The 24,779-nt window shown below is 47.9% G+C and overlaps 1 protein-coding gene across 3 annotated transcripts in view; it reads left to right on the forward strand.

The window, feature by feature from the left end:
- The first annotated feature begins 10,716 nt into the window (after positions 1–10,716).
- Positions 10,717–24,779, forward strand: part of PRKX (protein kinase cAMP-dependent X-linked catalytic subunit) — a 134,759-nt gene continuing 120,696 nt past the window's right edge. For 2 of the 3 annotated variants that reach the window (XM_073013895.1, XM_037986302.2), the window contains exon 1: positions 10,929–11,236. In XM_073013895.1, the coding sequence (XP_072869996.1) occupies positions 11,071–11,236 (166 nt within the window). In that variant the 5' untranslated portion in view covers positions 10,929–11,070. Of the gene's footprint in view, positions 11,237–24,779 lie in introns of all 3 variants that reach the window. The other variant, XM_037986301.2, reaches the window with a different exon arrangement.

The following is a 24,779-nucleotide window of genomic DNA, read 5'->3' on the forward strand; positions in this document are numbered from 1 at the left end:
TTGCTTGAGGCCAGGAGTTTGAGACCAGCTTGGGCAACATAGGGAGACCCTGTCTCTATTTAAAAAAATAACTGATAAAAACCCTTTATTTTGGTATAAGGGGCAAAGAAGGAACCTGGCTTATATTTTTTAAAAATGTAACTCACTAGGCCGGGTGCGGTGGTTCACACATGTAATCCCAGCACTTTGGGAGGCCGAGGCAGGCGGATGACGAGGTCAGGAGATCGAGACCATCCTGGCTAACATGTGAAACCCCGTCTCTACTAAAAATACAAAAAATTAGCCAGCATCATGGCGGGCGCCTGTAGTCCCAGCTGCTTGGGAGGCCGAGGCAGGAGAATGGCGTGAACCCGGGAGGCAGAGCTTGCAGTGAGCTGAGATCGCGCCACCGCACTCCAACCTGGGTGACAGAGCGAGACTGTCTCAAAAAAAAAAAAAAAAGTAACTCGCTATGCAGCTGTCTGAATATCATCTGTTTGGAAAGATTTGTACTTTCTAAGACTTACAAATGTCACGTGCTTTCTGGACTTCCGGACCCAAATGTAATGTATTTCTCAATCTCTTTCTTTCCAATATAAAACTCTTCAGGGCCAGGTGCAGTGGCTCACGCCTGTAATCCCAGCACTTTGGGAGGCCGAGGAGGGTGGATCATGAGGTCAGGAGCTTGAGACCCACCTGGCCAATATGGTGAAACAACGTCTCTACTAAAAATACAAAAATTAGCTGGGCGTGGTGGCACATGCCTGTGGTCCCAGCTACTTGGGAGGCTGAGGCAGAGGAATGGCTTGAACCTGGGAGGCAGAGGTTGCAGTGAGCCGAGATAGCGCCAGTGCACTCCAGCCTGGGCGACAGAGGGAGACTCCATCTCAAATAAAATGAAATAAAACTATCTTCAAAACTCTGGCTTTGTCAGGGAAAAGGCTAGTTCCCACCTGACGACAAGTATTTTTTTCAAAATTTTACAATTTTGTGTCTCATATTGATTCTCCCAGATTAACTTCACTTGGCCAAGTTCCCACATTCACTTTGACGGGGAGGATGCCACATGCAATTAGCTGGAAAGAACGAGCTGCAGAAGTGTATGTTTTCCTCCAAGGTCAGGGTATTCGTTTTTCCTATGCCCTTCAGCAGTTTTCAGGTTTCCTTCGTATTAGTCTCGTACCGATAAGTACTGCTGACTAACTGGACAGGACCTGTGAAACACGGTGATTCATGGATGAGACACAGTACATATCCTCTTATCGCTCCCCTAGCAAATGAGATAAATGACAGAATCACAGCAATTTAGCAAGTCCTACGATAACTCTAACCCCATCCATCACTTTACACACACTGGTTTCCAAATCTCTCAACTGGTATCTTTTATGACATCATTTACCGTGTGTTCTGAAGTCTGTTTCATCATGACAAGAAAAGTATTCACACTTGTAGAAGAAGGAGAATCACATTAAAAATGAAGATTCTAGTAAATCCATCTGCCACACTTTTAACAATTTCTCATCATTTTACTTTATATTTTTATATCTGTAAGATAGGAGTGTATTATAAAATTTGGATTGTTGCCTAGATATCTTAAAATATAACCATAGTTTTCTCACTCCGTTCACTGTTTATGAAGAGTTTGAAAATTTCCTCACATAAACAAACCAGCATAAATGCATGCCTTCTCGTATTTTAAGGTGCTGAAGGTATTGCCTTGCCCCACTGCTAAATTTGACTGGCTTTAAAAAACAAACAAACAAACAAACAAATAAACTGTGTTGAATAATGGGTAACTAGGCTGGGCAGGGTGGCTCATACCTGTCATCTGAACACTTCATGAGGTACAGGTGGGAGGATCACTTGAGTCCAGGAGTTCTAGACCAGCCTGGGCAACATGGCAAGATTTCATCTTTACTAAAAATTTTTCAAAGTTAGCTAGGCATGGTGGTGCATGTTTGTAGTCCCAGTTACTCAGGAGGCTGAGGTGGAAGGATTGCTTGAGCCCAGGAGTTAGAGGCTGTAGTGAGCTATAACTGCGGCACTGTACTCAAGCCTGGCCAATAGAATGAGACCCTGTCTCAAAATAAAAAAATAAATAGGTAATTATAACTATGAAGCTTTTGCTGTACTGTGGAATTTGGTTTTGAAAAATAAATTCCTAGATATAGAACGAGTGGACCAACACATACAATCATTTCTCACACCCTAAGGCTTTGCCCTAATTAACATTACAACCAAAAGTGTATGAGAATTCTGTCATCAGTATGGAACACTTCATCTTCCTAGTGTTCAGTAGATTAAAAACAAACAAACAACCGCCACATTTCTTCTTAGATGCATTTCTTTGACGGTTCTCTCTCCCTCTTTCTCTCCCTCCCTTTCTCCCTTCTTCTCTCCTTCCCTCCCTCCCTCCCTCCCTCCCTTCTTTCCTTCTTTCCTTCCTTCCTTCCCTCTTCCCTTCCTTCCTTTTCTTCTTTCACAGGGTCTTGCTCTGTTTCCCAGGCTGGAGTGCAGTAGTGCAATCATGGCTCACTGCAGCCTTGACCTCCTGAGCCCAAGCGATCCTCCTACCTCAACCTCCCGAGTAGGTGATACTATAGGCACACACCACCACACCCAACTAATTCTTTTCATTTTTATTTTTTGTAGAGATGGGGTCTTGCTATGTCACTGAGGCTGGTCTCAAACTCCAAGGCTCAGGCGATCCTCCCACTTTGGCCTCCCAAAATGTTGAGATCATAAGCGTGAGCCGTTATGCCTGGCCCATTCTGGCCTTTCATCTCATGCACTATGTAAGCTTGCTGTAAATGTATTTTCATTTTGTTTTGTATTTCAACAACTGTCTTGACATTTTTAGGTAGTCATATCTATTAATCTTTACCCGTGTAGTTTGATGTTTATGAAGCTTAGAAAGTTCTTTGGAGCCCACCAGTGACTGGGCTCGTTTCAAGTTTGATTTATGTCCCCAATTTCAATTTAATACCTCTGGTATTTATTTCAGTTTTTTCTCTTGTGATGTCTTTGTGTTTTTAATTATGATGCAAGGTGAGAATCTAAATCAACCTTTTATTCCAAAAATAGAGATTGGTTGAAGCTCCTTTGTTACTTATTATGCTTAGAGATACAATGTGACTTGATGTGTTGTAATTTTTCTCACATTATTATGTTGCACTTTGTGTTACCTGTAAGCTTCAGGGAATAGCCCAAAGCCCATCAGCAGAAAGAGAAGTAAAAGGATCTAATTCAGGCCGGGCACGGTGGCTTATGCCTACAATTCCAGCACTTTGGGAGGCCGAGGCAGGAGAATCGCTTGAGTTCACAAGTTTGAGACCAGCCCGGGAAACATAGCAAGAGCCCATCTCTATAAAAAACTAGCCAAGCATGGTGGCGTGTACCTGTAATCCCAACCTACTTGGGAGGTCGAGGTGGGAGAGTCGCTTGAGCCTAGGAGTTTGAGCTGCAGTGAGCCATGATCACACCACTGCCCTTTAGCCTGGATGACAGAACAAGACTCCATCTCTTCCAAATAATAAATAAATAAAGATCTGACCCAAGTGAATTCCAAATAACAAGGCCAGGATACAGAAGAGTTGGTTAAGAGTTTTCATACACTTCTTTGCTTTCCCACATTGACATTATAGGGATCTAAATATTTAAAGGAAACTTCATTAACATATTACAGAACACAGTGATGGGTGTCCATGGTTAACTTACTTTCTGTTTCTTCTTAAATGGAGATGGCTCTCACTATGTTGCCCAGGCTGGTCTCAATCTCCTGGCCTCAAGTGATCCTCCCATCTCAGTTTCCCAAATCGCTGGGATTATAGGCAAGCACAACCACATCCAGCTAATTTAAAAAGTTTTTTTTTGTAGAGATGGGATCTTGGTATGTTGCCAAGGCTGGTCTCAAACTTCTAGGCTCAAGCAATCCTCTCGCCTCGGCCTCCCAAAGTACTGGGGTTATAGGTGTGAGCCACTGCAACAACCTCTGATGAATTCACTCTTAAGTCATCTTGCTTATTGACTTCCTTCCGTACACATCGTTACTATTATTCTTTGAGTGAAATGTTACCTGTGACGTTCAAATCTGGAAATCCAGTTAAACAATAACATGAACACATACCATTAGCTTGCCTTTTGAAGGAAGGCTTTTTCTTTCTGGTGCTTTTGTTAACCACTTTGGAAACATTATTCACCTGCATTCCTTCAATACCATAGTTTACATTTTCCATAAACTTTACCAATATCCCAGAAATAAAAACTCTCATGTATCTCTTGGATGAGTAAACGCAGCCCATTCAAATTACAGGCTCATCTAGACATTTCCTAATGAATGGTTACCAGCGAAGACACGGATGACATCCTCAATGCTTTCTACTGGATTTTCTTTGGAATCACTCAAGAAAAGCCTCCAAATAAACAGGCATGTTTAGAAACATTATTTTTAGAAGTCGGCACTTGATACATGAATAAAATCGCTTTGATTGCATTCTATGTTTGCAGATTTTTAAAACTTAGTTTGTAGAAAGAGTGGCTTAGGGTTTTGTTTTATGTTATGAATTTTAACTAAATGACGTTCTGTCCAACTATAATATTTGACTACTCAGGGTTTCACTATGGATTAATTAATCCCTATAAACCCATGGAGAATTCAAGAGCCTCTAACTCGGGAACTGAGTATAATACACATGTGGAAATTTTCATTTCACTCAGAAGAAAGGACAGTCCTATAATTTTTCATTTTTTCAAAAGTTGGTTTTTGTTTGTTTTGTCTTGTTTTCTTTTAGCTTTTAAGTTCAGATGTACATGTACAGGTTTGTCACATAAGTACACTTGTGTCACAGAGGTTTGTTGTACAGATAATTTCACCACCCAGGTATTAAACCTAGTGTCCCTTACTTATCTTTCCTGATCCTCTCCCTCCTCCCATCCTTCACTGTCCAGACTGCCCCAGTGTGTGTTGTTCCCCTCTATGTGTCCGCGTGTTCTCATCATTTAGCTCCCACTGATAAGTGAGAACATGCGGTATTTGGTTTTCTGTTCCTGTGTTAGTTTGCTAAGGACAATGTTCTCCAGCTCCATCCATGTCCCTGCAAAGGACATGATCTTGTTTATTTATTTTATTTTTTTAAATGGTTGCATGTTGGGTTTTTTGTTTGGTTTTTGTTTCTTTTTTTTTTTTTTTTTTTTTTTTTTTTTGAGATGGAGTCTCACTCTGTTGCCCAGGCTAGTAGCACAATCATAGCTCATGCAACCTCGGCCTCCCATGCCCAAGTGATCCTCCCATCTCAACCTCCCAAGTAGCTGGGACTACAGGCATGCACCACCAGGCTGGGCTAATGTTTACATTTTTTGTAGAGACAGAGTCTCACCATGTCTGGCAGGCTGGTCTCAAACTCACGGCCTCAAGAAATCCAAGAGGATATTTCTTTTTTTTTTTTTTTGAGACTGAGTCTTGCACTGTGGCTCAGGTTGGAGCGCAGTAATGCGATCTCAGCTCACTGCAGCCTCCACCTCCCGGGTTCAAGCGATTCTCCTGCCTCAGCCTCCCGAGTAGGGGGGATTATAGGTGCCCGCCACCACACTCAGCTAATTTTTTGTATTTTTAGTACAAAAATGGCCAGGCTAGTCTCAAACTTCTGAACTCGTGATCCGCCCACCTCAGCCTCCCAAAGTGCTGGGATTACAGCTGTGAGGCACCACGCCCAGCCTCCAAGTAGATATTTCTAAATCAGCTTCAGCCTAAAGATGTTGTCCAGCTTGAAAACACACATGGGTAGGCTCAGGTCCCTCCTTCAACAAGTAAAGTTTGAACTGTTTGTTTGTTTGTTTTTTGAGACGGAGTCTCACTCTGTCGCCCAGGCTGGAGTGCAGTGGCACTATCTCAGCTTACTGCAAGCTCCGCCTCCCAGGTTCAAGCATTCTCCTGCCTCAGCCTCCTGAGTAGCTGGGACTACAGGCGCCCACCACCAGGCCTGGCTAATGTTTTGTATTTTTAGTAGAGATGAGGTTTCACCATGTTAGCCAGGATGGTCTCGATCTCCTGATCTCGTGATCTGCCCGCCTCGGCCTCCTAAAGTGCTGGGATTATAGGTGTGAGCCACCTATAATCCCATTTGTCTGGGATTTTGAAGCCTTCCTTCAAAAGGGAATATAATCCCAATGTCTGTCAAAGTGGCTTGCCATAAACACTCCAGCACCACATTCATCGGAAGGGCACTAATTTTGTCATTCTCACCCACCTTATAATATTTCAGGCCATCCAGCTTCATCTTCTTTCTCTTGTGCTTATTCTTCTTGAGAGTGGGGTAAGACTTCTTCCTTTTCTTAGCAACACCACAAAGTCTCAACAAAAGATGAAGAGTAGGCTCCTTTTGAATGTTGCAGTCAGACAAAGTACGTCCGTCTTCCAGTTGCTCGCCAGCAAAGATCAGTCTTTGCTGATCAGGAGGAATTCCTTCCTTATCCTGGATCTTGGCCTTTACATTTTCTGCCGTATCTGAGGGTTCAACCTCAAGGGTGATCGTCTTCTCCCTTAGGGTTTTCATGAAAATCTGCATTTTGGTGGTGGCTCCACTGCAGATGGCAGATCAAAAAGGAAGCTGAAGCATATATTTAGGTTGATAAGTTGCAACATAAATATATATATATACACACACACACATACACACAAACATATACACATATATACACACATATACATACATATATTTTATATTATTTGCTTAACTCAGAATACATATATATGTGTGTGTGTATATGTCTGTGAAGGTGGCTAAACAGTTCATATATATACACACACTAGAATATATGATATAAAATATACTAGAATATATTTATATAAGTTATATATATATATACAAATTATATATAAAAATTGTAAAGTTGGCCGGGTGCAGTGGCTCAAGCCCGTAATCCCAGCACTTTGAGAGGCTGAGGCAGGCAGATCACGAGGTCAGGAGTTCGCGACCAGCCTGACCAACATGGTGAAACCCTATCTCTACAAAAAATACAAAAATTAGCCAGTCGTGGTGGTGGGCACCTGTAATCCCAGCTACTTGGGGGGCTGAGGCAGAAGAATTGCTTGAATCCAGGAGGTGGAGGTTGCAGTGAACCGAGATCGCACCACTGCACTCTAGCCTGGGCGACAGAGAGAGACTCCGTCTTGAAAAAAAAAAAAAGTTAAGTTTGTGATAGTAACTGCCTACTTCCTTTTTTTTTTTTTTTAGACAGAGTCTCGCTCTGTCATCCAGGCTGGAGTGCAATGGCGTAATCTTGGTTCACCACAACGTCTGCTTCTCAGGTTCGAGCAATTCTCCTACCTTAGCCTTCCGAGTAGCTGGGATTACAGGCGTGTGTCAGCACGCCCGGCTAATTTTGTATTTTTAGTAGAGATGGGGTTTCATTATGTTGGTCAGGCTGGTCTTGAACTCCTGACCTCAAGTGATCACCTGCCTAGGCCTCCCAAAGTTCTGGGAATACAGGTATGAGCCACTGTGCCTGGCCACTTGTATGCCAATCACAGTGCTAGTCACAATAGCAAAGATATAGAACTAACCTGAGTGCCCATCAATGGATGACTGGATAAAGAAAATGTCTTTTTTTTTCTTTTTTTTTTTGAGACAGCGTCTCGCTCTGTCACCCAGGCTGGAGTGCAATGGCACAATCTTGGCTCACTACAACCTCTGCCTCCCAGGTTCAAGCGATTCTTTTGCCTCAGCCTCCCTAGTAGCTGGAATTACAGGCGCCCACCACCACGCCCGGCTAATTTTTGTATTTTTAGAGAGACAGGGTTTCACGGTGTTGGCCAGGCTGGTCTTGAATTCTTGACCTCAGCTGATCCACCGACCTTGGCCTCCCAAAGTGTTGAGATTACAGCGTTAAGCCACCATGCTCGGACAAGAAGATGTTTTATTTGTGTGTATACACACACACACACACACACATATACACACATACCATGGAATACTATGATTCCGTAAAAAGAATGAAATATCTTTTGCAGCAACATGGAAGGAAATGGAGGCCATTATCTTAAGCAAAATTACTGAAAAACAGAAAATCTGCATTTGTACCTCTTCAATATATAAAAATGAAAAAATAAAAAGTAAAATTAGAACAAAAATATTTTATATCAGCATATATAGAAATATATTTTATATATCATTTGTGCAAAATATATTATGTCATATATTATATGTGCATACTTACGTACACATACATATACACAAATACATAACATATCTAACTCAGTATATATAATATATGGAGTGGATATAGATACACTACATAAACACACATACATACACAAACACACACATACAGTATACATGCTTAAAGAGTGTTCAGCTCCCTTCAGAGATGGGAGGATTTTTTTTTTTTCAGTCAGGATCTCATTCTCTTGCCCAGGCTGGAGGGCAGTGGCGCAGTCATAGCTCACTGCAGCCTTGACCTCCTGGGCTCAAGGCATCCTTGTGCCTTTGCCTCTGTGCTGGGATTATAGGTGTGCGCCACCACACCTGGCTAGTTAAAAAACTTATTTTTGATAGAGATGGGAGGTGTGTTCCAATGTTGCCCAGACTGGTCTCAAACCCCAGTGCCTCCCAAAGTGCTGAGATCACAGGTGTGAGCCTCTGCGCTCAGCCAGATGGTACAATTTTGATTCCTCTCATATTTAACAACACCTGCACCTATCATTGTATTGAATTTATAGCTCATTCTGGTTTAGGGTCAGGGACCTATTCCTTCGGAATGGCAGAGTTCAGCATTTCCTGACTCCACTGCAAATTAATGCCACTTCATTAAGGCAATAATGACCCTTCCATGCCAAACTCACAGGGATTTTCCTTTTTTGTCTCTTAAGTAATAGGCTGTGGTTTCTCAAGGATTTTTATGATCCTTCCAGATGAAAGCTGCTTTGTCAAGCAAGGTGTTGAGAAACGTGCAGGGTCTGTTTCTAAGAAGATGTAGCTATGTGGTCAAGTTCAGAGTGGGATCGGTGGAGTCAGACTAATCAGCAGCCCAAGCAGAGTTTGACGCTGCAAATCTGCGCCACGTTCTTCTTCCTGCGCGCAATCTGCAGGCAAAGACATCTGCTTAATTGGGTGTGAAACCCGGGCCTTGATTAAAAGGACTTTATGAGGCCGCAGCCTTGCACTTCCAAGGTCAGGCCCTGGTGGAGAGGGCGCGCGTTCCGCGGGGTGACACGAACTTTCCCTGAGTGCGCGTTCCTGGCTGGCCCTTAACCCCTCAGCCAGGCAGGGCTTGGCAGGGCCGTTTCCTGTCCTAACCAGGATCGAGGGATTGCATGGCTTGCTGGTGAAGCTTGCTTGGCAAGGCCGTGACCTGTCCTAACCAGGCTCAGGGAATGGCGGGGCCTGCTGGTGTCGCATATGTTTTGCATTCCAGCTCAGGATTTTGCAGAGCATAGAGAGCGGGTGTCACCCCCGAGGGGAAATGCCACCCACAAAATGCAAGTGGAGGCTGGGGCGAGGCTGGCAGCCAGGGGCCAGAAATACAAAGCCTGAGCCAGGTTCAGACTTCCTGACTCCCCCTCCCTGTTAGCTGCGCAAGGATGGCTCGGCCTGGTCCCCTTAAAATGTGTCCGTTCTGACTTAGAGACTGCTTTGCCTCTCGGAAAGCCCCCCGACCAGCGGACTGAGGGACTGGAGACCCCCTCCAGTCGCAGAATCGCTGAGATCCCTCAAAACAAAGGCGTTAGAAGTTTGACCCCTTGCTGCTCAGAGTGGTCGGCGAACCGGCAGCCTGCGCCGCGCTGGTCGCGGGTCAGGGGCACAGCGTCCAGGCCGTGCCAGGCCCGCAAGTTAAGCACCGTCTGCATTTCCCTGGGGAAAGGGGTGACCAAATGTCTAGCTGTATTTGCATTTCAAATCCACACGGATAGGGTTTTAAATATAAGTATGTCCAACTATTGCCTGAGTCACACTCAAGCCAGGAAAAAAAAAAAAAAATCTTTGCGTTTCTGAAATTGAAATGCGTCTGCACAATTCTTTATCGGGTTGTCGCCGGGGTATTTGAAACAGTGACCAATCAAGTTTCACGCGCTACATTTGGTCGGGCGATCTCTCAAATCTGTCTTTCCCTAGTTCTTTAAAGAAATGTTTATTTGGAAAGAATTCTAGATCCACAGGAAGCTGCAAAGAAACGCGCAGGGTCGAGCCCACCCTTCCCCATCCCTTCCAAGTAGAAATCTAGAATCACCAGAGTCCTACAGCAAAACCAGGACGCTGACCTCACCCTCAAGACCCGGCAGCCCCTCTTGGGGATCCGCGCGCAGCGCGCGTCCTGAGTAGCCAGGCTAATCCGAGCCCCTCTCCTCCCCAAACGCCTATTTCACTTTTTATTTCTGAACTTCACTTTTGCGGAGCCACGCCCTCCCTGTCCCCGGGCCCCCTCGCCTCCCCATCTTCCGGGCTTGGGTGCAGCGACGCGGGTGTCCCGCCAGTGCGTCCCCGGGGAGGCTTCAACCTGGGTCCCACCCCAGGGGCGCCCCGGGCGCAGACGGGGCGTGGGCACCTCCCCAGAGCCGCGCCAGCCGTCAGCGGCTGGAATCATCCGCACGCCCGGGTCTCCGGCTCCTGGGCTGGGTCGCGGCGGGGGCGGAGCGCGCGAAGGCGACGCCCCCAGCCCCGCGGCCGGGTTGGGGGCGGGGAGAGGCCCGGTCACGCCCAGGCTGCTTCCGCCCGCCCCATCAGCGCGCACGCGGCTACCGAGCTGGAGGAGGCGGCGGGCGTGAGACCGGGAATGCGCAGGGCCCCCGCCTCGCCCCCCAAGCCCGGGCCGCGGCCCCCGCCTTCCCCGCAGCCGTCCGGCACTCCGTGCCCGACCCCTGAGGCCGGCGGCTGCTCCCACCCGGGGCCGTTGCTGCTTGTGCCGTGAGCGCCGCCCCGCCATTGTCCCCGTCGCTCCGTCAGCTGCGCCAGGCGGCGCACCAGGAGGCGAGGGTGCGCATGGGGAGCCTCCGTTGATGCCGCCGCCGCCGCGCCGCCCTCCGAGGCTGCGTCCCGGGAAGCCCGGCTCCCCGATCGCTTCGGCCTGGCCCGGTGCCCCGGACCTGAGTGCGTCCCCATGGAGGCGCCCGGGCTGGCCGAGGCGGCCGCGGCGGAGAGCGACCCCCGCAAGGTGGCGGAGGAGATCCCCGACGGGGCGCCCGCGCTCTGCCCCAGCCCCGAGGCGCGGTCGCCGGAGCCGCCTGCCTACCGCCTGCAGGACTTTGACACGCTGGCTACCGTGGGTGAGTAAGTGCGGGCGGGGACTCGGCCCACAGGGGTGCGCGGCGCGGCCGGGACGCTGTAGTAGGACAAAGGGCCCCGGGTGCCGGCCTCCTGGGGAGGGACCTGCCCCGCTACTCCGGCTCGGAGTCCTCGCGCGGGGCTGCTCCTGCGCCCCAGGTCTCCCCGGGGGGCGCTTGGGGAGGTGGAGCGCACCCCTCAGCCCAGACAAGTCCCCCCGACCGGCCAGGTGCCTTCCCTGAAATGCCGACGGCTCCTCTCGGAGACCACCCTCCACCCCCAGCACACACAGCACTCGGGGGCCTGGGCCGTCCGACGTCACAAAACCTCCTGCGGGTCACCTCGCCTGGGGGACCTCGTGCCCCCTCCCTGGCAGCGACCCCAGGGACACGGGCGCGGGATCCGAAGGCCCCTGCGGGCCTCCCCCAGGCCAGCCTCCCCGTGTGCCCAGCGGCGGGGAATGTACAGATTCCTCCAGGGGCTGCGGGGGCAGCTGGGCTTTGAGGGACAGGTGTCCCGTGGCGTTGTGGGGACGAGGACGGCAGCGCTGGGGACGGATCCTAACATGTCCTGACATCTGCTTTTCGTCTTGTGCGTCTGAAATGGGTAATTCTTGTATCGGACGCTTTATCCGTTTCCTTTGTCCTCTGTCTTTGAACTTAACCCCGACTGGGCAGCTTGACAGGTTTTGAGTTCTCGGTGCGCTGGGATCCGGACACGCGCTGGCTTATAGGGCAGCCCTGAGTGGGTCAGAATATCCCAACCGGACATGGGCGCTGGATTTAAACAGTTGTCACCGGCCCGCCTGTGCCTCTTAGGGACTCTGTGTGGCTAAGTGGGGTGTTGGTTGTCAAGAAAATAAACGGGAGAACAGAGGGGGTGTCCTGAGTGTGTTGGTGAGGTGGGGGCTCTCAGGCCCTCTAACTCCTGTTTGTCCTCTCATTTTGGAAAGGAGGAAGCTGTGCTGGGAAGCCCAAGGGCTCAAGGCCACAGCTTATGGCTTAGGAAGACCAGAGGGCATAGCCAGGGGGCCTTCAAAACCGCTGAGGAAGAGGGGACTTAGCTGCCTTCAGTGACCTCTTTGCCACTTAGACTTTGAGGAAGGGCCCACGAGGAAAGCCTGAATTTGGAAGGACAGAGTGGGAGGAGGCACTCTTTTTTTCTTCTTTCCCTCCCTCCCTCCCTTCTCTCTATCTCATTTTCTCTCTGCCTCTTTCTGTCTCTGTTCCTGTCTCTCTGCATTTCTCCTCCTCTGTCTCTTGGTGTCTGTCTCCCTGTCCCCTTCCTGTCTTGGGTTCTCTGTCTCCCTCCCTCCTCTCTCTCTGCCTTCCCCCTTGTCTTGGTCCCCCCTGGAGAGCTGTCCTGGGCTAATCTTAGAGCTGGGTGTGTTTTGCGGGGAAGAAGGGTGGGGCAGGAACCCTGACTGGCGCAGCCGCCACCGTCGGTGGAAATACAACTCGACAATGGAAAATTGATGAGGTCCAGCCGTTCCTTGGCACTCAGCACCAGCGTTTGTCATTCTTTGGGGCACCCACATGGGTCCCTTGGGGCTGGAGGCCAGGGCAGAGAGCAGGATGCGGGCAGGAGGGCGGCAGAGGTGAGGGGTTCTGGTGTCACAGGGGGCCACTCAGTTTGATGTCAAGTCAGCTTAGGGTGCCCAGCGTGTAACCTCATCCTTAAAAATAGAGTGTCGCTGCCTCTGGGGACCAAGCTGGCTGGGCGGGGAAGTCAGCTTTTTTTTTTTTTTTTTTTTTTTTTCCCCAGTCAGTGCTCTCTTAATGAGGATGATGCTCCTTTCTCAAGGATAACTTCCTGTGGTCTCCAAGGGTGCGGCAGGAGAGCTAGGTATCCCACACTCATTGGACAACAGGGGACCAGGACCCAGGGGTGTGTGTGTGTGTGTGTGTGTGTGTGTGTGTGTTTGCATGCGTGTCTGGAACACTCTCTCATGACAACTTCACAGCTTTGGTGACATCTGCTGCCTTTTATCCGAGCCCTTTTCTTTATTGTTGGTTAAAGAGCAATCTCAGTGTGATTCACCTAAAATAATAAATTTTTAAAAAGCCTTTTAGATCCTTCACGATTGTGTCTCTGAGCCACAATCTACAGCAGCTTTGGACTGTTTTCCAAGGTGTGATGAAGAGTGAGGGGTGAGCTGGAGTCTCAATCTGGAGTTGACACCCAGTCTGGGTGGGTGTGGCGTCTCTTCATCCTGAGCTGTCCCTGCAGGAACCTGAGTGTGCTTTTCATTGCTCTTTCCCTCAATCCTAATTCCCTCAGGCCCCAAACAAGCACCCCCAGGGGTACTGAACTTTTTGGGGGGTGGGCGGAGGGGATCTGTATGCAGATTGCCAGTTGAGCAATCCTATTTTCTTTGACTTAAAGCCAATCAGAGGCTGGGCGTGGTGGCTCATGCCTGTAGTCCCAGCACTTTGGGAGGCCGAGGCAGGTGGATCACTTGCTCTCAGGAGTTCCAGACCAGCCTGGCCAACATGGCGAAACCCTGTCTCTACTGAGAAAATACAGAAATTAGCTGGGCGTGGTGGCAGGCGCCTGTAATCCCAGCTTCTCAGGAGGCTGAGGCAAAGGAATTGCTTGCACCCAGGAGGCAGAGGTTGCAGTGAGCCGAGATCACGCCCCTGCACTCCAGCCTGGGTGACGGAGGGAAAAAAAAGAAAGTGTCAGCGTTCTAGATTGACCCGTTTCCTCCAGTTCAGGTAGTTAGGAAAAAGAGTGCAGTTCGCGCTTGTGAAAAATCTGATAATGGATTTTGTTTTCTTTTTCGTGCATGAAGGGATTCTGGAATACATCTGGTCTAAAGGCCGATTTAATAGTTTTAGGAACTTTGGTTCAGAACAGTCCTACTACTCCTTAGAGAAAAAATGGTTTTCAGTCTGGTTCTTCAAATTTCTTGTTCATATAACCAAGCCATGCTTGTTCCTATGAGGAAGAACAATTGTGCTTTAAAAAAATAAATTTCAGGGCCAGGTACAGTGGTGCGTGCCTGTAGTCCTAGCAATTTGGGAGGTCTCTGTGGGAGGATAACTTGAGGCCAGGAGTTCCAGACCAGCCTGGGCAATATAGTGAGACCCTCATCTCTTAAAAAAAATAGTAAAAAACAGTTAGCTGGGCATGGTGGCACGCACCTGTAGTCTTAGTTACCTGAGAAGCAAGAGGATCACTTGAGCCCAGGAGGTCAAGGCTGCAGTCTACCACAATCGTGCCACTATACTCCAGCCTGGGTGATACAGTGAGATCCTCTCTCTAAAAAATAAAATAAAAAAATGATACTATGGAAATGAAAAACTTACCCTATGTAGAGAGAAGAGGATGAATCTGTGCACCCATCCACCAGCCTTATTTTATCAATCTTCCTACTTAAAATGACCACTTGAGAATTCCTTTCTCTATATATCATTTAAAAAATACTTAGGTTTTTCCCCAGAAGTGTCCTTATCGAATCATTTGGCATCTACGACCCAGTGCTTGCTTCTCCTGGGTACCCCGAGTGTGAACCTGTCAGGAAGGAGGTAATTCAGCAGGTAAAACAGTGGCCAGGCTTTGGGTCCACATTGCATTTTCCCTTTCTCAACCTACTTCTGCATTGACTCATCTAAAAAAAGGGAAATAATGACAGAACCTGTCCTACACGGTTACTATGAGGAAGACTCCAAAATTCCTAGACCCCTATTAGAAATATATATATTTTGAAATACAGATTCACTGGAGATTTCAAAAACAGTACCTGGAGTCTCACGGACCCTTCAGCCAGCTTCCCCATGGTGACGTCTCCATATCCGTGGGACAATATCAGAACCATGTCTTCGATGTCGGTATATCCCTATTAAAGAGAACACATACCTCGTTCAGCACTTTTTTTTTTTTTTTGAGACAGGGTCTCACTCTGTTGCCCGGTCTGGAGTGCAGTGGTGCGATCTCGACTCACTCCAGCCTTGAACTGGGCTCAAGTGAGCCTCCTGCCTTGGCCTTCCAAAGTGCTGGGATTGTATACAGGCAGGAGCCATCATGCCCGGCTTGTTCAGCCTTTATTAGTTTTCAAAAGGTGTTCATTTATGTTTGCGAGTATGTGTGTAGAGTTCTGTGCAGTTTTGCCCACTGTGTGGATTTGGGCAGCTACTACCCTCCAAACCATGGTGCAGGATGAATTCCCTCACCACAGACCCCTCTGTCTTGCTCGACACTGTTTTTTTTTTTTTTTTTGAGACAGAGTTTCGCTCTTGTTGCCCAGGCTGGAGTGTATTGACCACAACCTCCGCTTCCCGGGTTCAAGCGATTCTCCTGCCTCGGCCTCCTGAGTAGCTGGGATTACAGGCGTGTGTCACCATGCCTGGCTAATTTTGTAGTTTTAGTAGAGATGGGGTTTCTCTATGTTGGTCAGGCTGGTCTCGAACTCCTGACCTCAGGTGATCCACCTGCCTTGGCCTCCCAAAGAGGTAGGATTACAGACATGAGCCACCGTGCCCGGCCAGACACTTTTTTTTTTTTTTTAAACTTGCACACACTATACATCTGCAAATATTTTATTTTCTTAAGAGCTAGGAGATCTTCATAATTAATGATACATGGTTCTCAGATCTAAAGTGCTTATACTGGTAGGTTTTCTCCTGTCCTTGGTTCTCCTGAATTGGCCAGAATTTCCTTTCCTCTCCTTGTTGCTAGTTCTTATGAATGCCCCAAGTTAGTCTATTCAGGCTGTTGTAGCAAAACACCACTGACTGGGTGACTTATAAACCACAGACATTTATTCACAGTTCGGGAGGCTGGAGGTCCAAGATCAAGGCGTGGCAGATTGGGTGTCTGCTGGGGACCTGCTTCCTGGTTCATAGACGGTGCCTTCTGGCTGTGTCCTCACATGGTGGAAGGGGTGAGGGAGCTCTCTGGGGTCCCTTTATAAGGGCACTGATCCCATTCATGAGGCTCCATCCTCATGATCTCGTCACCTCCCTAGGGCCTCACCCCCTGACACCACTACCTTGCAGGTGAGGATTTCAACACGGGAATTTTAGGGGCACACACACATTGAGTCCACGGCATCCCCACCCTGTCTCTCACACCAACATGCTGTCGGCACGAATGGCATCTGAACTGGTGAGATTTTACTGTGCATAAATCAGCAGCCTTGTGGGCAGTGTTGACATAGCAATTAGGAGTGTTGTTTGTGGCCTAACAATACACAGAAAGTGGAGCTCAGCCCTTTAATCTTGTTTATCTTGTGTGGTTGCCCCATGTGAAACTGGCTCATGCATGTGTGAATGACAGTTTCCATTTAAGTGCATCACACAAATGCCAAGAGATGAGATAAAATATTACACATCAGAGAACATTTCCAAGGATAGAAGTCCTGCCGGTTTCTCCTCTTCATTGTTTATTTCATTTTATTTTTTTAAATTTAGTTTTAAGTTAAAATGCATGTTACATTAAATTTAAGTGAAATTAAGATACATGTGCAGGACTTATTTTAATGAAAGAGACGGGGTCTCACTGTGTTGCCCAGGCTCGTCTTGAACTCCTGGGCTCAAGCATTCCGCCTGCCTCCGCTGCTGGAACATAGATGCCAAGAGTGCTGGGATGTCTGTGTGTTGGAGTCACTTTCATCTCCCACATTCAGAGAACAGACCCGGCACTTAGTGTGTGCCCAAGACCATCCACTGCATGGATAGAGAGATCAACCCTCCTCATGTGCCAGGGGTTTCCCGAGGTGGGAAAGCTTCAGTGCTAGCCAGGAAAGTCGCAGTCAGAGACAGGGACAAGCTGGTCACTCTGTGTGTGAATAAAGAAATGAATGGATGATGACACTATCGACAGTTGTTCTTACGACACTCACTGATGCCAAGTACTGGACGGGTACACTATGTACATTAGTTTCTCTATGGGCAGAAGCTCCGCCATGACAACATTAGCGTTATTTTCTTTTTTCTCTTTTTTTTTAGAGACAGGGTCTCACTCTGTCGCCTAGGCTGGGGTACAGTGGTGCAATCACAGCTCATTGCAACATCGACCTCCCAGGCTCAAGCGATCTTCCCACCTCAGTCTCCCAAGTAGCTGGGACTACAGACGTGCACCACCACACTCAGCTAGTTTATTTACTTATTTTTGTAGAGATGGGCGTTGCTATGTTGCCCAGGCTGGTCTCGAACTCCTGGGCTCAAGTGATCCTCCCACCTCAGCCTCCCACGTAGCTGGGACTACAGTTGTGTCCACCATGCTTGTAGCCTTATTTTCTTAATGGGAAAGAGGATCTGAGAGAAGAGATGCTATGTGCCCAAAGGGTTTCGCCTGCAGCCCGCTGCCTCCTCCCCGGGAAAGCAGGGCGTGCACACTGGGATCAGACGACAAAAACAAAGTCATCTACAGTTCATGGGCACGCTGCAAAGAAGGGAGATGTTAAACTCTCGAAAGCAGCAGACAGCCCCCCAGGAAGAGACATACTTGTGAAAATCAAAGGAGGGCTAAAGCCTGAGAAGCGCTTGAGCCCAGGAAGGTTGAGGCTGCAGTGGGCTGAGATCGTGCTACTGCACTCCAGCCTGGGTGACAGAGACCTTGTCTCAAAAAATAAAACTTCAAGGGAGGCCAGGTGTGGAGGCTCACGCCTGTAATCCCAGCACTTTGGGATGCTGAGGTAGGAGCATCGCTTGAGCCCAGGAGCTCAAGATCTGTCTGGGCAATATAGCACGACCCCATCTCTACAAATTTTTTTTTTTTTTTTTTTGAGATGGAGTCTCGCTCTGTCGCCCAGGCTGGAGTGCAGCGGCCGGATCTCAGCTCACTGCACGCTCCGCCTCCCGGGTTTACGCCATTCTCCTGCCTCAGCCTCCCGAGTAGCTGGGACTACAGGCGCCCACCACCTCGCCCGGCTAGTTTTTTGTATTTTTTAGTAGAGACGGGGTTTCACTGGGTTAGCCAGGACGGTCTCGATCTCCTGACCTCGTGATCCGCCCGTCTCGGCCTCCCAAAGTGCTGGGATTACAGGCTTGAGCCACCGCGCCCGGCCCAAAAATTTTTTTAAAGTAGCTGCGTGTGATGGAATGCACCAGTAGTCCTAGCTACTAGGGAGGCTGAGGCAGGAGAATCGCTTGAGCCCAGGAGGTGGAGACTGCAGTGAGCCATGTTGGTGCCACTGTGCTCCAGCCTGGGCAACAGAGCAAGACCGTATGTCAAAAATAAAATATCAAGGGAGATGATTACACAGTGCCTGGCACACTGTAGGGTCTCCAAAAAGTAAACCTTTTCTATCCATCAGCTTCCTCTTCTCTCTAGCATGAAATTGTATATGTAAAGTTGAAAAAAGGGAGATACAGATCTTTTAAAAAGGTAGTAATGTTGATGACTTTTTAAAAAAAACAAAACAAAACAAAACAAAACAAAAACTGGCTGGGCGCGGTGGCTCACGCCTATAATCCCAGCACTTTGGGAGGCCGAGGTGGGCAGATCAGAAGGTCAGGAGATCGAGACTATCCTGGCTAACATGGTGAAACCCCGTCTCTACTAAAAATGCAAAAAAATTAGCCAGACATGGTGGCGGGCGCCTGTAGTCCCAGCTACTTGGGAGGCTAAGGCAGGAGAATGGTGTAAACCCAGGAGGCGGAGCTTGCAATGAGCTGAGATCACGCCACTGCACTCCAGCCTGGGTGACAGAGCAAGACTTCATCTCAAAAAAAAAAAGAAAAGAAAAACCTTGGGGGAAATACAGAGGAAGCCCCAGGCAACCCTTCCAAAAAGCTGAAAGTGCTTTACTTAGAATTGTGACCTCGTTTTCCCTGTTAGAAAAGTCTGGTTAGAAGCTTCCTGGTAAGCCCAGGGTGAGAAGGTGGAACCGATGTTTCTGTCTGTGTGACAGGTTCCCTCTGCCTGTTTCTCTAGGTGGCCTCCCCGTGGTCCTCTACTGTGGTGGATCCAGTCCCAAAACCAGGTCTGGGGCCACCATCATCATATTTATGTCCCCCACCCCAAGATTCTTATGTCAAAACCCTAATCCCCAAGGTGATGGTGTTAGGAGGTGGGGCTTGTAGGAGGTAATGGGGTCATTAGGGTGGGGTCTCATGAGTGGGATCAGTGTCCTTACCGAAGGGGCCCCAGAGAGCCCCCTCACTCCTTCCACTATATGAGGACACAGCGAGATGGCGCCGTCTATTAGTTAGGAAGCCGGTCCCCACCAGACTCTGAATCTCCCACACCTTCATCTTGGACTTGCAGCCTCCAGGACTGACAGCAGTAAATGTCTGTTGTTTCTAAGCCCCAGTCTACCGTGTTTTGTGATGGCAGCCCAAATGGATTTCGATGGGGCTCTATTCACCTCACACAGCAGGGTCCATGGAAAGGCAGCTACAATGCGCTGGTCTATCATTACCTCTTCTATGTTCTTTCACACTATCTTAGTCTTGCGTGACTGCTGGAATGAAGGACCGCAAATATAGTGACTTAAAACCACATACAATGAAGAGATACCTGCACTCCCAGGTTCACTGCAGCACGAGTCACACAACAGCCGAGATGTTTCACCGGGTTAGCCAGGACGGTCTCGATCTCCTGACCTCGTGATCCGCCCGTCTCGGCCTCCCAAAGTGCTGGGATTACAGGCTTGAGCCACCGCGCCCGGCCCAAAAATTTTTTTAAAGTAGCTGCGTGTGATGGAATGCACACATGCCCGTCAGCAACAACCCACATGCCCGTCAGCAGATGACTGGGTGAAGAAAATGTGGTCTCTATACAATGGAGTACTATTCAGCCTGTAAAAAGAATAAAGTCCTGTTATTTGCAACAATGTGGATGCAACTGGAGGTCATTATGCTCTGAGAAATAAGCCAGGCACAGAGAGACAAATACTGCACAGAGAGATAAATATCATTATCTCACTCCTTTTTTTTTTTGGACAGCCTGGATGCCCAGGCTGGAGTGCAGTGATGTGGTGTCCCGGCAGCATCGACATCCCAGGCTCAAGGGATCCTCTCACCTCAGCCTCCCGAGTAGCTGGGACTACAGGTGTGCATCACCACACCAGGCTATTGTTTTGATTTTTCTTGTAGAGATAGAGTCTCGTCATGTTTCCCAGGCTGGCCTTGAACTCTTGGCCTCAAGTGATCCTCCCAGTTTAGCCTCCCAAAGTGCTGGGATTATAGGCGTGAGCCACCATGCCCTGCCTGACCTATGTACTTCAGAATCCCAGGAGCAAATCTTGTATCCTACTGGAGGAGCACGACAGAAACACAGGTGCAGGCGCTAGAGGGCAGATTGTTTGCACAGAAACCTGGGCATGTGGATGAATTTGGTAACACTCACATGTGTGTGGGCAAACTTGGCCGGCCCCTTTTTTTCCAAGGTTCGCTTGTGCAAGAAGAATGAAACCAGTGCAACCAATACTCTTAAGGAACTCCTCCTTTCTGGAGCGTTTTCACGCTGCGTTTCTGAGGTGGGCATGTTTTCTCGGCATCGCCACTTCTGTGCTGTGTTGGTTGAGACAGGATGATGGACACTTTGCTTCCCCATTAGGATCTTAAGTAAAAGTCCAGTTGGCGTTTGCATTTGATCTGAGTAGTCGAAAACATGATAAATAGCCATTGGAGGCCGGGTGTAGGGGCTCACACCTGTAATCCCAGCACTTTGGGAGGCCGAGGTGGGCGGATCACTTGAGATCAGGAGTTCGAAACCAGACTGGCGAACCTGCCGAAACCCTGCTTGTACCCAAAATTACAAAAATTAGCTGGGCGTGGTAGTGGGTGCCTGTCATCCCAGCTACTCAGGAGGCTAAGGCAGGAGAATCACTTGAACCCGGGAGACAGAGGTTGCAGTGAGCCGAGTCTGCGCCACTGCACTCCAGCCTGGGTGATAGAGTGAGACTCCGTCTCAAAAAAACAAAAACAAAAAACCCAAAACACATTAGATGCATTTGAAGCCGCCCAGCAGTTCTCCCATGATGGTGGAATAGGCATCCGGGAGACTCACCCTACCCTGTCTGAACACCTTTAGCGAAGATGTAAATGACTTGCAGAGGAAGGAGGCGCAGGTTCGAGGATGGAAATTCCTTCCCCCTCCAGCGCTGATGGCGTCCACCTCCACCTTCCTGTGGTCTAAGGAGACCGCACAGAGACTGTCAGTGTGGGAGGCGGTTGCCGGTTTGGTGAGTCTCCCTACGGAGGAATTTCCTGTGGGATGCCTCTGGGCAGTTCTTCCAGCCTTTCATGTCTTCTGTCAGATGATGCAGTGGCCAGGTCAAGGGATTATGATTTTGTTTGTTTTTTGTTTTTTAGAGACAAGGTGTTGCTCTGTCGCCCAGGCTGGAGTGCAATCAATCATAGCTCAGCTGCAGCCTCAAACTACAGGGCTGAAGTGATCCTCCTACCTCAGTCTCCCAAGTAGCTGGGGCTACAGGGACACACCACCATGCTCAGCTCATTCTCTCAGACGGTGGAGAGAAGAGAAGAGAGGACAGAAAACTGTCCATTTGACTAGTTTGGGCCTTTCCATCCTGCTTAATCCAGAACTGTCAAGGTTAGACCCTGGTCATTCTTTAATATGTTTGAAAAATAGGGCTGGGCACGGTGGCTCACACTTGTAATCCCTGCACTTTGGAAGGCCAGGGTGAGAGGATCACTTGAGTCCAGGGGTTTGAGACCAGCCTGGGCAACATACGAAGACCCCATCTCTACAAGGGGGGGAAAAATTAGCCAGGCACGGGGACGCATGCCTGTGGTCCCAGCTATTCGGGGGGCTGAGATGGGAGGATTGCTTGAGCTCCAGAGGTAGAGGCTTCAGTGAGCTGCGACTGTGCTGCTGCACTCTAGCTTGTGTGACAGAGTGAGACCCTGCCTCAATTTAAAAAGAAAAAAGAAAAATAGACCTTCCTCTGTGCAGCGTCTTCCCTGCTGGCCTCCATGTCCTTGTACCTGTTTAAAAATCCATTAGCATTTTTCACCAGGACATAGAAAAAGGAAGTTGTCTCACGCAGTTCCTGTTAAATTGCACAAGTCCACACAGATCCTTGCAACCCACACTACCATTTATTTAGCATGCGTTGTGTGTGGGCCTTACATGATTCTCCGAGGTAGTTATTTTGGATGTTATATTGGGGAGGCACCCCATCAAAGAGATTTGGAGGGCAACCTGTGGAGGGTTCTTTTAAAATCATTGACAACTAATTTGGTGGATGTTTTCACCTTGGTGAATCATTCCCTTGGGAGTCATTTTGCAGAACAAAGGGGTTGCAGGCAGGTGTGGCCAGAGAAACCTTGGCACAGAAGAAACAAGTGCTTTGTAATGCTTAGGGCACCTGGGATCTCTTTGGATGGGCGGGCATAGGGGGACCCTGTGCAAGCCTGCCTGCATTTATTTGGGTGTGCAAGCTTATATTGGAGTCTTGGCAATGAGAGGACAAGAGTGGAGGGAACAGAGCTGTTAACAGAAAGGGGTCCATGTCCAGACGCCAAGAGAGGGTTCTTGGATCTCGTGCAAGAAAAAATTCAGGGCAAATCCATAGAGTAAAGTGAAAGCAAGTTTATTGAGAAAGTAGAAGAATAAAGAATGGCTATTCCATAGGCAGAGCAGCCTCGAGGGCTGCTGGTTGCCCATTTTATGGCTATTTCTTGATTATATGGTAAACGAAAGGTGGATTATTCATGCCTTTCCTTTTTAGACCATATGGGGTAACTTCCTGATGTTGCCATGGCATTTGTAAACTGTCATGGCGCTGATGGGAGTGTAGCAGTGAGGACAACCAGAGGTCACTCTTGTGGCCATCTCGGTTTGGGTGGGATTTGGCCGGTTTCTTTACTACAGCCTGTTTTATCAGTAAGCTCTTTATGACCTGCATCTTGTGCTGGCCTCCTGTCTCATCCTGTGACTTAGAATGCTTTAACCATCTGGGCATGCGGCTCAGCAGGCTTCATCCTCATTTTATCCAGCCCTTCTTCAAGATGGAGCTGTTCTCGTTCAGCTGCCACTGACAGAGCTAGCTTATGGTTGGAGACAATGTCATAGGGAATTATTCTTCAAAGACTGCAAAATCCAGCTTGGATGAGATTCCAAAAATCAGAAGGGTGTTGAGAAAGCAACTTGTCTAGAATTTCTTCTTCTTAGGCTGTTGATTTTGTTTACAATGACACCTTAAGAAAAAATAGGTGACACACAGTGGCTCACGCCTGTAATCCCAGTGCTTTGGGAGGTCAAGGAGCGAGAATCATTTGAGGCCAGCAGTTCTAGACTAACCTGGACAACACCCTTGTCTTTACAAACAATAAAAAAAAATTAGCCTTGTGTGGTGGCACATACCTGTGGTCCCAGCTGTTCAGGAGGCTGAGGCAGGAGGATCATTTGAGCCCAGGAGTTGGAGGCTGCAGTGAGCTGTGATGGCGCCACTGCACTCTAGCCTTAGTGACAGAGCAAGATTCTGAAAGAAAAGAAAAAAAGGAAATAAAAGATAAAGAAGAAAGGAAACAGAAGAAAAAAGAAAAATAAATAATTTATATAGAAAAAAAATCCATAATGACTCAAAATATTCCCTGGACACCGGAATAGAAATAGTTGTTAGACATGATTTTGTTTATTAAAGCTTTTCTTTAGTTCGTCCTTAAACAGTTTAGTATTTTCTTTTGAAAACAGATTCTGTCTTGTCAACTTCATTGATTTTTCAGGCTGGGCTTAACACCTGTAATCCCAGCACTTTGGGAGGTCAAGGTGGGAGGAGTGCTTGAGGCCAGGGGTTCAAGACTAGCCTCGGCAACATGGTGAAACCTTGTCTCTAAAAAAAAAAAAAAAAAAAAAAGCAACAACAAAAAAAAACAATTAGCTGGGTGTGGTGGTACGTGCCTGTAGTCCCAGCAACTTGGGAGGCCGAGGTGGGAGGATCACTTGAGCCAAGGAGGTCGAGTTGAAGTGAGCTATGATTGCACCATTGTGCTCCAGCCTGGGTGACAGAGTGAGACCATGAAAGAAAAGAAAGAAAAGAAAAAAAGAAAAGAGAAGAAGGAAAAGAGCAGAAAAAAGTAAAAGAAAAAAAATATAGAAAAAAAATCAGTAACGACTCAAGATACTCCCTGGGTAGTTGAATATAAATAGTAGTTGTTGGACGTGATTTTATCTATTAAGGCTTTTGTTTAGTTTATCCTTAAACAGTGTAGTATTTTATTTTGAGAATAGATTCTGGTTTATCAATTTCATCAGTCTTTGCAAAGAAACAGCTTTGGGTTTCCTTTATGTTTCTCCGTTAACTTCCTGTTTTCAGTTACACTGTGTTTTGCTCTGGTTTTTCTTTCATTTTTTCCACTCATTTTAGGTTTCTAGAATTTCCTGAAGCATTGTAGTTTGATACAGATTCTGAGCTGGTTCTTCGGGTGTCACAAACCAGAGGGTCCTAGAAGAAGTAGAATTGTAACCGAGGAACACTGTTAGGAAACCCCATCCCTTTTGACCTTCAAAGGTCACCACCTAATTTTGGTGTTTCGTAGTCTGACATGTTCATAGCTTGTGACTGTTAGACTGTGATTGAGCTCTGCTTTTTTTAAGTTTCTCTTACCCAGCTGGTGCTGTTTCAGC

This window comes from Chlorocebus sabaeus, chromosome X, assembly GCF_047675955.1.
Source record: "Chlorocebus sabaeus isolate Y175 chromosome X, mChlSab1.0.hap1, whole genome shotgun sequence".
NCBI lineage: Eukaryota > Metazoa > Chordata > Mammalia > Primates > Cercopithecidae > Chlorocebus > Chlorocebus sabaeus.